General features: G+C 46.5%; 1 protein-coding gene across 6 annotated transcripts in view; it reads left to right on the forward strand.

Moving 5' to 3' along the window:
• LOC119966976 (dynein heavy chain 8, axonemal-like) overlaps positions 1-15,772 on the forward strand; it is a 1,648,910-nt gene that overhangs the window by 1,352,184 nt on the left and 280,954 nt on the right. For all 6 annotated transcript variants that reach the window (XM_038798944.1, XM_038798946.1, XM_038798947.1 and 3 more), the window contains one exon: positions 5,739-5,903. In XM_038798944.1, the coding sequence (XP_038654872.1) occupies positions 5,739-5,903 (165 nt within the window). The remainder of the gene's footprint in view (positions 1-5,738; positions 5,904-15,772) is intronic.

Below are 15,772 nucleotides of genomic sequence, written 5' to 3' on the forward strand. Positions count from 1 at the left end.
GAGGCCTCTTGCGAGACTTAACGACCTTGTCGCATTGCTGAGTCAGGCTTGATGAGGTTGTACGATCGAGCCCCATTTCTTCCAGTGATTTTTAAATTCCTGTGCACCAAACTAAATTTCACACTCTGACATGACAATTTGTAATGCCGAGGCGTCCCTGTTGTATTCTTTGAAGCATCTTGAGTCTAAAGAATCTTGGTGTGACCAACTTCTTATTCTAGATGAATAAGTCATCCACAACAGAGATAAATGCGTTGCTCGAAGGATATGATTGGAACATTTAGCTGACCATCCATTTTTGCGGAATTCTCTAATTTTAGTACAATCTTCATGTTTTCTGTGCTTGCCATAATTTTCTCAGCCTCTGCGTGGTTGGTCAGTGAGCTGTTTAATCTACCTCCTCAAAAAGGTTTGTGTCCTCCTGTTCAAGCTTCCCAACAGGAATACATGACAATGCATCTGCTGTTGTTTGCTGTGTAAGCATGCTCCTGTTAATCCTTTTTTTTTTCCTTTTAATTTCTGTTATTTGGCTATTACAATTTTTATACATGGACAATTAATGGGACCTATGCCTTCAAGATGAACTTCACCTTTAATTTGAGTGGCTGGTAAGCTGAGGGGTTCCCTATAGCCCTAAGACAAAGCACGATGTGATGTTGTGACACATCTTGATGAGCTTGGCTGGCGTCCAATGAGCTGGCTCAAATTGCTGGGCTTTTGCCGATGCACGATGCTGATCGGTGCTGTCCATTCTGGAATTTTCTGCAGATTCACCTTGCTTTCAGTTTTACAAATCCAGTAGCAGAGCAAGACCTTGGCTGGATCTCTCTCCAGGAAAACGGATCCAGCCAACTTTTCCTCTCTATCCAGCTTGTCGTGTATAATTCCTGAAGGCAGAGCTGAAGGGAACTCTTTGGATTTCTCTCCAGAACACGTTAGCAGACTTCTCTGAAATATCATGGAAGCTGCATCTCTGATTCTTTTTTTCCTTTGTAAAGCTGGGGAACATTCTGGTGAGACTGGAAACCAGTTACAACACAGGCTGAAGCTGGGGAGAAGGTGAGACCAAAAGTCTTAAGAATCAAACTAGCCTGAGGCTGTTCCTTTGAGTGAAGGCCCAGTGTAATAAAAGTTAAAGTGACTTCCTCAGAGGAAACCCTACAGCCTGAAGTACTGAATGAATGCCGCTGCCAGAAGATCCTCATTAGCAATTCGACTGATGGTTTCAATCCCTTAAGCATCCCGGGAGGACAACGACCTCCACCTCAGAAGCAAGGACATTCATCTGTCTTTTCTTTTTAATCCCGATTATTTTATCCCTCCCCTCCCTCTCTGTGTATCTGTTTTGTGTGTGTTTGGGTAGAGGGTGGAATGGTAAAAGGGTGGATAATAGATTAGCTGACCATTATTCCATTATAATTACAACATATTTCAACTTTGTCCCTGTTATAAATAAAGTTATTGGGCGGGATTCTCCGTTAGCCGACGCCAAAATTGGGTGCTCCGGAACACCGAAAATGACCTAAATATGTCGCTCAGTAGGCATATCATTAGCAGGCCTGACACCCTATGCTACGGCGCCTCCACAGTTCACCGCCTCCGATGGGCGTGGTTCACTTGTGGTTTTAAAAATCATGAACCTTGCGACCTGGTTGCTGAGCGAGAGAGAGGAGGTAGGAAATGGCGTGGAGGCTAACAGCCCGGACACCGGCCATGCTGGCTGAGGTGGGGATAGCCCCTGCCTGGGCCGGGGGAGGGGTGAGGTAGGCGATGGGGCGGGGGGGAAGGGCAGGAGGAGGGCAGGCTGAGCAGCTGGGGTGCCCCCCCCCAACAGGGCTGGGGTGGTGCCCAAGCACCAACCGCCATTACGGCGGCCATTTTGCTGAACACCCACTGACCACCCTTGGTTCTACACCGTGGCACCGGCCGTGTGGTTATGCCCACCCCTCACCCCACCCCCGCCCCCGTCATACCGCGCCCCCCCCCCCCTCCCCAGCCCAGAACATCCCGCCCAACCAGCAGCCACCCACGGGGGGGGGATTATCCAGGGCCACACCCAAGGCAACTCCCAGTGAGGGCAGTGCCAGCCAACTATACCCCTGGCAGAAGGGATGGGCGCCAGGACCGGGGGCACCATCAGGGCTGGATACCGACGGGGCAGGAGTCCAGGGCGTGGGGGGGTGGGGACATGTGTGGGCGGGGCCCGCAGTGCCAACCGGCATCACCGTGTAGCCCATGGAACCTGGCTGGGCACGGGAGTATGCGCCATTTTAACATGTTGGCCTTTCACCCCATGAAGACAATGGCATTCAGACATCAACCTGCGATTCTGGCAACTGTGGTGATGGTTGCAGCCCTGCAAGACACCCTGCAGCCGCTCGGAGAGGAGGGGGAAGCTGCAGCAACGGAGCAGGCAACAGAGAGGCAGGTGGTGGCCGCACAGGCTGGAGGGCTGCCCGTCCAACCGGCCCAGGAGGAGGAGGCGGTGCCATGGAGAAAATGGGGAAATGCTTAGGAAATCAGAAGCACAAAAGAACTTGGGAGTCCTTGTTCACGATTCTCTTAAGGTTAACGTGCAAGTTCAGTCGGCAGTTAAGAAGGCAAATGCAATATTAGCATTCATGTTAAGAGGGCTAGAATACAAGGCCAGGGATGTACTTCTAAGTCTGTATAAGGCTCTGGTCAGACCCCATTTGGGGAATTGTGAGCAGTTTTAGGCCCCGTATGTAAGGAAGGCCTTGGAAAGGATCCAGAGGAGGTTCACAAGAATGATCCCTGGAATTATCAGCTTGTCGTATGAGGAACGGTTGAGGCCTCTGGGTCTGTACTCATTGGAGTTTAGAAGGATGAGGGGAAACCTTATTGAAACTTACAGGATACTGTGATGCCTGGATAGAGTGGGCGTGGAGAGGATGTTTCCACTTGTAGGAAAAACTAGAACAGAGAACACCATCTCAGACTAAAGGGACGATACTTTAAAACAGAGATGAGGAGGAATTTCTTCAGCCAAAGGGTGGTGAATCTGTGGAACTTTTTGCTGCAGAAGGCTGTGGAGGCCAATTCACTGAGTGTCTTTCAGACAGAGATAGATAATTTCTTGATTAATAAGGGGATCAAGGGTTATGGGAGAAGGCAGGAGAATGGGAATGAGAAAAATATCAGCCATGATTGAATGGCGGAGCAGACTCGATGGGCCGAGTGGCTTAATTCTGCTCCTATGTCTTATGGCTTACGGAGGCGCCACATGAGGCACCGTGTGTACCGGTGCTGCATGTCGTTCGCTGACCTGCCGAACCGGGCAAACCAACAGAGACTCCAGCTGAGCAGAGAGTCAGTGCGGCATATCTGCCAGATGATCGCACACCTGGCACCGCAGGGGTATGGGGAGGATACCCGCTCCCAGTGATCATCAAGGTGACGGTCACCCTCAACCTTTACGTGACGGGGCCCTTCCAGGCGCCGAGTGGGGACATGTCCGGGATCTCGCAGGCCTTGGTGCACAGGTGCATCCGCGCCATCACAGACGCCCTATATGCCCAGGCCGATCAGTATATCCAGTTCCATGTGGAACGAGCCCACCAGGATGCCCAGGCAGCGGGGTTCGCCGGGATGCCCCGGGTCCAGGGGGTGATCAATGTCATGCATGTCATCCTACGGGCACCGTGGGATAACAGGCTGCTGTACACCAACCCAAAGGGGTTTCGCTCGATGAACATCGAGTTGGTCTCTAAACACCAGCTGGGCATCGTCCACGTCTGCGCCGGATACCCAGGCTGTGTACATGACTCATTCATCCTGGCATACTCAGTGTTCCCCGACATGTTCGAGGTGCACCCCCCGACTGCTGAGTTGGCTGCTGGCTGACAGGGTTTACCCACTGCGGTCGTGGCTGATGACACCTATCCGGAGGCCACAGACCGATGAGGCGACCCACTCCAATGATGCCCATGCAGCGACCAGGAGTGTGGTTAAATGGTGCTTCGGCATCCTCAAGATGCGCCTCAGGTGCCTGGACCGCTCTGGAGGGGCCCCCGAGTATGAAGCAAGGAGGGTCGGCCGCATCGTGGGGGCCTACTGCACCCTGCACAACATAGCACAGCAGAGGGGCAATGTGCCGGGGGAGGAGAATGAGCAGGAAGGGCAGGCCTCATCCGACGAGCAGGATGCGGGGGAGGGGAACGATGAGCAGGACATGGGGCCCAGGCAGGCTGGGGGGCCGCACGACACCATTGCCAGGGCTTGCGCGCACGGCACGCTCTGATCGCGATACGGTTCACCGACTAGGAGGGAGGGGGAGGTTTCTGGCCATGTCCACGGACACCACATCCCAGACCCATACCGACTCACCTTCCACACCACCAAACCCTCTGCAGACTTTCAGTGTCTTCTGCACACTTTGCTCTACCACTCACCTTACTGTCATCTGCGAACTTCGACACATTACACTTGGTTCCCAACTCCAAATCATCTATGTAAATTGTGAACAATTGTGGATCCAACACTGATCCCTGAGGCACACCACTAGCCACTGATCGCCAACCAGAAAAATGCCATTTATCCCCAGATTGATACACTATCAATTATGACGAGACGAGAGTAGAGTGTAATTGAGGCTTTATTAAGCAGAGATGTGTAGCCTCCCGCAGCTGCTGCCGAAAAGGCTGTAGCTCGGTGAGCCCACACATTTATACTCCACCTACTGGGCGGAGCCAACAGACAGGGATCTACCCCAGTACCTGTAGTACAGGGGCGTTATCGTATTACACCTCATATGTGATATATATACACAACAGTGGTGACTACCACATCCCCACTCTTTGCTTTCTGTTAGTTAACCAATCCTCTATCCATGCTAACACATTACCCTTAATGCCATGCACCTTTAACGTATGCAGCAGCCTTTTGTGTGGCACCTTGTCAAATGCCTTCTGGAAATCCAGATACACCACATCCACTGGTTTCCCATTGTGCACTGCGCTCGTAATGTCCTCAAAGAATTCCACTATATTAGTCAAACATGACCTGCCTTTCATGCACCCATGCTGCGTCTGCCCAACTGGACAATTTCTATCCAGATGTCTCACTATTTCTTCCTTGATAATAGATTCAAGCATTTTCCCCACTACAGAAGTTAAGCTAACCGGCCTATAGTTACCCACCTTTTGCCTACCTCCTTTTTTAAACAGTGGTGTCACATTTGCTGTTTTCCAATCTGCCAGAACAGCCCCAGAGTCCAGAGAATTTTGATAAATTACCACCAGCACATTTCCTATTTCCCCCGTCACCTCTTTTAGCACACTGGGATGCATTCCATCACGGCCAGGAGACTTGTCTACCTTTAGCTTCATTAGCTTGCCCAAAGCTACCCCTATAGAAGGGTATCACAGGACGGTGCAACATCGTGGGCCGAAGGGCCTGTACTGCGCTGTAATGTTCTATAGTGATAATGATCGCTTCTAGGTCCCTACCTTCCATAGCCTCTTGTCATCAATTATTAGCATGTTATTTGTGTCTTCCACTGTGAAGATCAACACAAATGTTAACTCTGTTTCTCTTTCCATAGATGCTGTCAGACCTGCTGGGTTTATCCAGCATTTTCAGTTTTCATGTTAAAAACATTAATAGAAACAATAAATAATTACCAATAGCAGTAAGCCATCTGCACAGATCAAAGTTGAAGCCATTAACATGTATGAAATATTATAAATTTAAATTGCTGTCCTTCTTTCCACTTATAGGTTTCAAACCTTTTTGCTCGGGATGAACTTGATGAGATTACTCAATCCTTGATTGCATCGATGAAGAAAGACACACCTCGTATCCCTCCCACTTTCGACAATTTGTATGAATATTTTATCAATAGAGCCAGGATAAATCTCCATGTTGTCCTCTGCTTCTCCCCGGTGAGTTCCTCACCAGTACTGTAAGTTAATAACCATAATGTTAACACAGCATAGATTTTTTAAATGGTTATCTAATCAATAAGAATTTCAATATCTGTTTGCTTTGTGATTGGTCGCTGATAAGCATTTCGTTTTACTGGTCACAAGTTCAGCAGGGACCAATTACATCCAACAGTCGATGATTAATTGAATTTCATTTGTTAAGAAGTCCTGAGGTTATTGACAGCAGTGTGTACCACTTTGCAATTCACCAAGGCTCCTGAGACAGGACCTTCCTGCGTGTCACTCCGGTCACGTGATGGATGTCTCCCGCCACACGCTGGCTGGAGGTTATACCAATAGTTTACATGTACTGATATGCAGCTTTATACATTTATACAACTATATACAGGGAAATCTATTGTCAACTTGTCGGACGACACCCCTCAACCAGACAAAATCCTCTGCAGAGGGCTCAATTTCTGCACCACCACCAAAATGGACCCCATCAGTCTCGCGGCAGACACGGAAGAATTCATCAGGTGAATGAGGTTCCTGGAATTCTTCCACAGACCCCAAGAGGCCAACAGCAAACCCAAGGAACAGCAGACTCGAGAGATCTGCGGTGCGGCAATCGAAGAGGAAAGAGTCGAATTGGACCCCTCCGGAAAGCCGCTGCCCTAGACTCGACATGTATGCTCAAGCCGTCAGGAGTCGCATCAATGCCAGATTAATCAGTCGCATTCACAAGACAGCCTCGAACGTCACCCAAGCACAACGCAACATCATCCGCGCTCTCAAGACCAACCGCAACATCATCACCAAACCAGCAGACAAAGGAGGGGCCACCATCATACTGAACAGAACAGACTACTGCAAAGAAGTATACCGACAACTCAACAACCAGGAACACTACAGACAGTTACTAGCAGATCCGACCAAGGAACACATCCGCCATCTCAACAGATTGATCAGACTTGGATCCAGACCTTCAGAGCACCCTACGTGCTCTCATCCCACGTACTCCCCGCATTGGAGATGTCTACCGCCTCCCGAAAATACATAAGGCCCACACACCAGGCCGTCCTATCAGTTCAGGCAATGGGACCCTGTGTGAGAACCTCTCTGGCTACATCGAGGGCATTTTGAAACCCATCGTACAAGATACACCCAGCTTCTGTCGCGACACGACGGACTTCCTACAGAAACTCAGCACCCATGGACCAGTTGAACCAGGAACATTCCTCGTCACAATGGACGTCTCGGCACTCGACACCAGCATCCCCCATGACGACGGTATTGCTGCAACAGCCTCAGTACTCAACACCAACAACTGCCAATCTCCAGACGCAATTCTGCAACTCATCCGCTTCATTCTGGATCACAACGTCTTTACCTTCGACAACAAGTTCTTCATCCAGATGCACGGAACAGCCATGGGGTCCAAATTCGCACCTCAATACGCCAACATCTTCATGCACAAGTTTGAACAAGACCTCCTCACCGCACAGGACCTTCAACCAACGTTATACACCAGATACATCGATGACATATTTTTCCTTTGGACCCACGGTGAAGAATCACTGAAATTACTACACGATGACATCAATAAGTTCCATCCCACCATCAGACTCATCATGGACTACTCTCCCAAATCAGTTGCATTCTTGGACACACTCGTCTCCATCAAGGACGGTCACTTCAGCACTTCGCTTTGCCGCAAGCCCACGGATAACCTCACGATGCTCCACTTCTCCAGCTTCCACCCTAAACACATTAAAGAAACCATCCCCAATGGACAAGCCCTCCATATACACAGGATCTGCTCAGACGAGGAGGAATGTAACAGACGTCTACAGACGCTGAAGGATGCCCTCGAACGGGATATGGCGCTCGACTCATTGATCGACAGTTCCAACGCGCCACAGCAAAAACCCGCACCGACCTCAGCAGAAGAAAAACACAGGACACAACCGACAGAGTACCCTTCGTCGTCCAGTACATTCCCGGAGCAGAGAAACTACGACATCTTCTTTGCAGCCTTCAACACGTCATCGATGAAGATGAACATCTTGCCAAGGTCATCCCCACACCCCCACTACTTGCCTTCAAATAACCGAGCAACCTCAAACAAACCATTGTTTGCAGCAAACTACCCAGCCTTCAGAACAGCGACCACAACACCAGACACCCCTGCCGTGGCAATCTCTGCAAGACGTGCCAGATCATCGACATGGATACCACCATTACACATGAGAACACCACCCACCAGGTACGCGGTACATACTCGTGCGACTCGGCCAACGTTGTCTACCTCATACGCTGCAGGAAAGGATGTCCCGAAGCGTGGTACATTGGAGAGACCATGCAGATGCTGCGACAACGAATGAACGGGCACCGTGTGACAATCACCAGGCAGGAATGTTCCCTTCCAGTCTGGGTACACTTCAGCAGTCAAGGGCATTCAGCCTCTGATCACCGGGTAAGCGTTCTCCAAGGCGGCCTTCAGGACGCGCGACAACGCAGAATCGCTGAGCAGAAACTTATAGCCAAGTTCCGTACACATGAGTACGGCCTCAACCGGGACCTGGGATTCATGTCGCATTACATTCAACCCCACCATCTGGCCTGGGCTTGCAAAATCCTACCAAATGTCCTGGCTTGAGACAATTCACACCTCTTTAACCTGGGGTTACCCCTATCTTTGGATCTGTAAAAATTTAATTACCTGCAAATGCTCGCATTCTAAGCATTGTCTCGCATCTTTGAATTTGTCTATATATATGTTTCTGCAACATACCTCTTCATTCACCTGAGGAAGGAGCAGTGCTCCGAAAGCTAGTGTTTGAAACAAACATGTTGGACTTTAACCTGGTGGTGTCAGACTTCGTACTGTGCTCACCCCAGTCCAACGACGGCATCTCCACATCATACATTGATGTGTGCATGCGTATGACCACAACCGTCACCTGTCAATCCTGGCTTAGAAATAGATCACTGCTTCTTTACTGCTGCTGGGTCAAAATCCTGAACGTCCTTCCTAACAGCACTCCGGCCACTCCTACAACATATGAGCTGCAGAAGGTGAAGAAGTCAAGTGCATTCAGGGATGGGCAATAAATGCTGACCTAGCCAGCCTGACACCCACAACCAATGGAGGAATAAAAATCTAATTGACAACATCCTGCCTTTCTTTTGGCAGAAGATAGCGGACAGGCATTATATAGGAAAGTTAAGGCACGGGATTTGAAAGGAAATATAGTTTCAGGGAGAGGTATCCCGGCAACAAGGGACAGGCGGTTTTTATGGATTGATGGAATATGGATACTTGTGCTTCCCAGGGATCTCTTTCTGGACCTTTTTTTTATCCATTTGTCCAGCATCATGAGAAGATTAATATTGAAACCTGAAATTGAGTATGGCAAATAGTGAGGAATAATGCAGAGGATTTAAGGGGACACAATCTAAATCTCATAGAGAACATATACAGTGTTTAAAGATGGTACTGCAGGTGGAAAATATCTTTGAAAATGCAACTGGCACAAAATTGAGAGAAATGCAGATAAATCACAGATTTCACTCAAAGAATAGCTTTGGCCTTGAAGAAAGCAGATAAAAAGGCATCTCCTGCACTCACCTTTGAAGGTTCTGTGGTGAGGAAGGGTTTGATAAGTGGGGGTGTTTGAGGAATGGACCAGCATATTGTGGAGGTAAAAGTTCTTTCAGAATGCTTTCAGGGAAGGGGTGATGTGTTTGGTCATGTCAACACAGTGGAGGTGGTGACAATGGTGCAGGATAATCAGTTAAATATGATGGCTGGTGGGGTGGAAACTGAGGAAATGAAAAAGCATGTTGGAGATCTTGGTGGGGAAGAGGGTGAAAGCAGAGATGTAGGAAATCAAACATTCCACAAAAAGTCTGAGTGTTGCAGGGGAGTTCACATTGATGTCATGTAACTTCAGCTTTCTGCTTTGCAAACTCAGACTGCCTTGAGTACCAGTGTTCAAGCGATCTTGCAGAGTGTCATAGTGGACTAGCAATCTGTCCTCCACCAGATCAGTGGGAGTGTTGAGACAATGGGTTTAGAGACATTGCAATTAGTTGTCTCATTTATGTTAAGTGTCCAATAATTGACACTGATATGTAAAGGGGCTTCAGGTGGCCTCTGGGTCTGGTGATGTGCAGAGTTTTGTGCAGAGTCTGTTGGAAGAAATAAAAGTGTGTTGGTGAAAAAGGAACAGAACTTTTGTCTCTTCATACCACAGCATCTAATACGTCAAACAATTGGTAGCAGAGGATGGTTGCTGTGTAAATGTGAAGGGTTGAAAGATACAATTTTTCCAGATCAAACCAAAGAGTGAGTGAAAACAAAAGGGATATATGGCTGAACGCAGGATAAAGGTGGCTGGATATGACTATCCTCCCCTATTTTCTGAAAGGGAATCATACGACCAATGGAAAAGTGCAGTAGTTATGTGGACTAAGGTAACTGCTTTGGGAAAGAGAAAACAAGGTATGACATTGGCTCTTTCTCTACCATATGGCAGTAAAATCCAAAACAAAGTGCTTTCTGAGCTTGAATTGGAAGAGTTAGACTCAGAAGAAGATCTGGCGACTTTATTACGGATAAGATTTATAAGAAAGATGACTTGTTAAGTACGTATGAAGCATGGCCGGATTTTGATAAGTTCTGGAAAATGGAGGATTTATCCATGGAAGACTATATAATGGAATTTGGCAGACTATATAAAAGGCTGTAGAAACACAACCTGGAATTTCCACAGTCTGTGTTGGCCTTTAAATTACTTCACTGTGCTAGAGTGAGCAACATGGATAGACTCCTGGTTTTGACAGGAGTTCAGTTTACGGATAAGGATACCTTATTCAAACAGATGACAGAAGCTTTACAAAAGTTTCTGGGGAAACATTCGATTCCAATGGCTCTGATGACCCAAATAGGTCAGCCTGCTATAAGGCAGAATATGGAAGATACACTACGAACAGGATGGCGAAATCGTATGGCTACAAACAGGCCTCAAGACTATAAAAGGAGACCGAGACAAGGAAATTATGAAGACAGAAATCCAGTTAGAACCTACAATAGGAAGATGAACCCCAGAAATGCACGGGGTATGATAAATCGATGTTTTCAATGTGACTCTCAATACCATTATGCTTTCAACTGTCCAACCCGTTATGATAGAGTGTTTGAAGCGACACATGACAAAGAAGAGTCAGAGAGGAAAAAGATAGTGACCAGAAAGAAGGCATTGTCCTATTAACAAGCTGTTTTACGCCGGTAATGAGGGTGTTGGTTGCAGAATCTTCAACTGTGCTGTATTGGACAGTGGCTGCACATCTACTGTATGTGGGATTGACTGGTTAAAATGTTATCTGGACTCCTTGAATGCTGAAAATTGTAACAAGGTTAAGGAATTTGAAAGCTCCACAAGTTTCAGGTTTGGGGATGATAATACTCTGAAGTCGCTGAAAAGAGTGGTGATCCCTTGCAATATTTCTGGAGTGAATCATTTCATTAGCATGGATGTTGTATCAAGTGAGATACCTTTGCTTCTGAGCAGACCGTCGATGAAGAAAGCACACATGAAGCTGGATATGGAACAGGATAAGGCAACAGTTTTTGGAAAGACGGTGGACTTACAATTTACACAGTCGGGACACTATTGTATTCCATTACTGACAAATAATATTTCAAGTAGAGTGGTTAAGGATGTGTTAATGGCAGTTGAAAATGGGACTTTAGCTGATAAAAAGCTTGTTGTAGTAAAACTGCGTAGGCAATTTGCACATCTGTCTCCTCGGAGGCTGAAATATTTCTTAAAGTATGCAGGGCTAAGGGATGATGACTATACTAAACGGATAGAACAGGTTAGTGATCGCTGTGAAGTTTGTAGGAAGGACAGAAGGACACCAGCATGACCGATAGTAACCCTACCTTTGGCCAGGGATTTTAACGACATTGTGGCCATGGACCTCAAGATCTGGGATAAAGCAAATAATATATTTATTTTATATTTTGTAGATTTAGCAACCAGATTTAGCCATTCAATGATTGTACGAAGTAAAGAAAAGAGAGTAATTCTGGATCAAATCCTGGAAAAATAGATCGGGACAGGAATGGATCCACCAGAAAAATTCCTTACGGACAATGGGGGAGAATTTGCTAATGATGAGTTTAGGGATATGTGGGAAAACATGAATATCAGAGTTATGAACACGGCTGCAGAAAGCCCATTTAGTAATGGTGTCTGCGAAATAAATTACTGTCATCGATGACATGCTTCGGAAAATTTTGGCAGATCAACCAAACTGCAGGCTCAATTCAGCTTTAGCATGGGCGGTACATGCAAATAATTCATTGCAGATGGTTGGGGGCTATAGTCCTTATCAATTAGTGTTTGGTAGAATTCCTTAAAATTCCGTCCATTTTGGATGACCAGCCTCCAGCTTGGGAGGGGACTACAATTATCTCTGGTTTTGCTGAACAATTAAATGCATTACATAGTGGTAGAAAAGCTTTTTTGGAAGCAGAAGACTCTGAAAGAATTCGCAGAGCTTTAAGACATAATGTACGGCCATCAGATGCCGTTTTTCAGCAAGGAGACATGGTGTACTATAAGAGAGACAATTCTAATGAATGGAAAGGCCCAGGGAAGATCATAGGCATAGATGGCAGCACGGTAGCATTGTGGATAGCACAAATGCTTCACAGCTCCAGGGTCCCAGGTTCGATTCTGGCGTGGGTCACTTTCTGTGCGGAGTCTGCACATCCTCCTCGTGTGTGCGTGGGTTTCCTCCGGGTGCTCCGGTTTCCTCCCACAGTCCAAAGATGTGCAGGGTAGGTGGATTGGCCATGATAAATTGCCCATAGTGTCCAAAATTGCCCTTAGTGTTGGGTAGGGTTACTGGGTTATGGGGATAGGGTGGAGGTGCTGACCTTGGGTAGGGTGCTCTTTCCAAGAGCCGGTGCAGACTCGATGGGCCGAATGGCCTCCTTCTGCACTGTAAATTCTATGTTCTATGGCAAAACAATTATTTTGCAACATGGTAATCAAACTGTTAGGGTACATTCACAAGAATAATGGGTAACGATTACAAATTTTCAAATTTAGACATAGCAGACAGACATGACGATGAACCAGAGTCATCTGGTACGCACATGTTACAGAACTATGAGGACCAGTTAACTGATAAATACAGGGTTTCTGTCGAGCAACACGACACTTCTGATAAATTAGAACGGGCCATTTTTCCGGAACGGCAACTGCCAAAAGTTGGTACAAAAGTGACATACTGCCTGAAGGGTCTAGTCAATGGAAGGATGCAACTGTTATTGGTAGAGCATGGAAGGCCACTGGAGAGTATAAACATTGGGAGAATGTAAAGCATTCAGGGGAGGGAGTTAAGACAATGGATTGGGAAAACGAAGTTCAAAAATGGAGGGCACAGAAACGCAGTGCCATTTCAGATAGTACATCGGATAGTGAACAGGTTCGCAGGAAAAGGTCGAGAACTATTGAATGGACATCCCACAACAGAAGGGAAAGATCAAGCAGTAGCAGTACAGAATGAGATACCAGGCAGGAAAGGGGACGTAGTTTATCAAGATCTCGGAACAGGAGATACCTGTTCCATGCTCGGAACTACAAATACTAATAGGAGTAGAAGCCCACATGCACATGAGATTTTGGTGGCTTCAAATAAATTAGATGAAAAAGTTGTCAAAGATGCGAAACAGCAAAAATTGGAGTGAATTTGGGGTATACACGGAAGTATCGGATAGGGGACAAAAAGCTCTATCCCACAGATGGATTTGCACAGAAAAGGTTCTTCCGGATGGAATTTATAAGGCAAAGGCCAGGCTTGTGGCAAGGAGATTTGAAGAAAACTTAGAAGATCAGGATTTAAGGGTAGATTCACCTGCAGCAGGAAAGGTTATTTTAAAGATTTTCTTGGCTCTATTAGCCACAAAGGCATGGGAATGCAAATCTATAGATATAAAAGCTGCCTTTTTGCAGGGGCGTCAGCTCCAGAGAGACATTTTTCTCCGTCCTCCTAAAGAAGCAGCTAACACAGAAGGGGTACTCTGGAAGTTGAACAAATGTGTATATGGATTAAATGATGCATCTAGAGTGTGGTACTTTTCGGTAAGGTCAGTTTTGTTAAAGTTAGGCTGTTGCCAGTTGAAAGCAGATCCTGCAATGTTTGACTGGCACTATAAAGGAAATATTTCTGGCATCTTCATGATGCATGTCGATGATTTTTTGTGGGGTGGGATTAGTGATTTTGAAGCTCTTGTAATCTCTGGTTTGAGAAAAGAATTCAGGGTTGGAAGTCAGGCTTCCGGTTCATTTAAATATATTGGACTGGAAATCGGACAGACTAAGTTCGGGGCAACTTTACGTCAGTAATCTTATTTGGAAAGCATCAGCCCAATAGCAATTAGTCGTGACCGGGTTTCACAAAAAGACGCAATGGTTTTAAAGATAGAAAAAGAGCAACTGCGAAGTGTAATTGGGCAACTGAACTGGTTAGGTAGGCAGACTAGACCGGACATGAGTTTTGATGACTTAGAGTTGAGTACAAAAATGAATGATCCCAAAGTGGAAGACATAATAAGAGCAAATAAAGCTTTGGCCAAACTAAAAATGCAGGAGTGTGTTTTGAAGTTCCCGGTTTTAGGTGACCTTAGGCACTTGAAACTCATAGTTTATAGTGATGCGTCCTATGCAAATTTATGTGATGGAGTTTCAAGCGCAGGACGTTTTATAATTTTCCTTTTGGGGAACAATGGTAAATGTTGCCCTCTTGTGTGGGAAATAAAGAAAATAAGGAGAGTGGTCAAAAGCACTTTGGCTGCTGAGACATTAAGCTTAGTGGAAGCGGTGGATATGGCCTTTTATATAAGTCAGATATTGACAGAAATTTTGGGATATAGGGATTTGGGTAATATACCTATTGACTGTCACATTGACAATAAATCCCTGTAGGAAAATGTGCACTCTACAAAAAGTGTCAATGAGAAGAGGTTACGGATAGACATTGCAAGTTTGAAGCAGATGTTGGACAGAGGGGAAATAACAAAAATTAAATGGGTCGCCAGTAGCTATCAACTGTCAGACTGTTTTACGGAAAGAGGGGCTAGTTCACGGAAACTTTTGGATATTGTTAATGAAGGGCGCTTGTTACTGTGACTGTTTTTTTTTCCTCTTCCAAACAAAAAAAAACAGGGGAAAAAAGGGGGGGGGAATCACGTGTGTGTTTTAGTTTCTTGAAATTTTGTTTTCACCAAATTGGTTTTTTTTCTCCAAGGAAGGGGAGACTGTTAAGTAATGGGTTAAGAGACATTGCAATTGTTTGTCTCATTTATGTTAAGTGTTCAATGATTGACACTGATATTTAAAGGGGAACAGAACCTTTGTCTCTTCATACCACAGCATCTAATACGTCTAGCATTAACAGCAGTGTTACGCCATGGCGCAGATCTATACATGGCAGTTAGATCGCGTGAGAGGCCCAAACCACGATCAGCACTGGACACTGATCGGTTTGCGATCTAATCGTCCGCTTCCATTGGCGGGATCCGAGTTCCACCCGAACGTGGTGAGAAACCAATTATCACCATAAACGGCAATCTCCATTTCATTAACGAGATGGATGCCCTACCTAACGGCCTCCCGGGATCTAACCAACTCCCCAGTGAGAGGTCACATGGGTACTGATTAACCCTCCTTTTTAAAACTAAACCTAGCACAATAGCTGCTGTTGGGATCAGAGGAGAGCAGTAGCCATTTTAGATTTCAGGCATTGCAGCCTAGGGGCACTGGAGCTCCGGCCCCATTGCTCGGGGGTGGGGGGGGGGGAGATCC

The sequence above is a fragment of the Scyliorhinus canicula genome, chromosome 6 (genome assembly GCF_902713615.1).
Source record: "Scyliorhinus canicula chromosome 6, sScyCan1.1, whole genome shotgun sequence".
Lineage (NCBI taxonomy): Eukaryota > Metazoa > Chordata > Chondrichthyes > Carcharhiniformes > Scyliorhinidae > Scyliorhinus > Scyliorhinus canicula.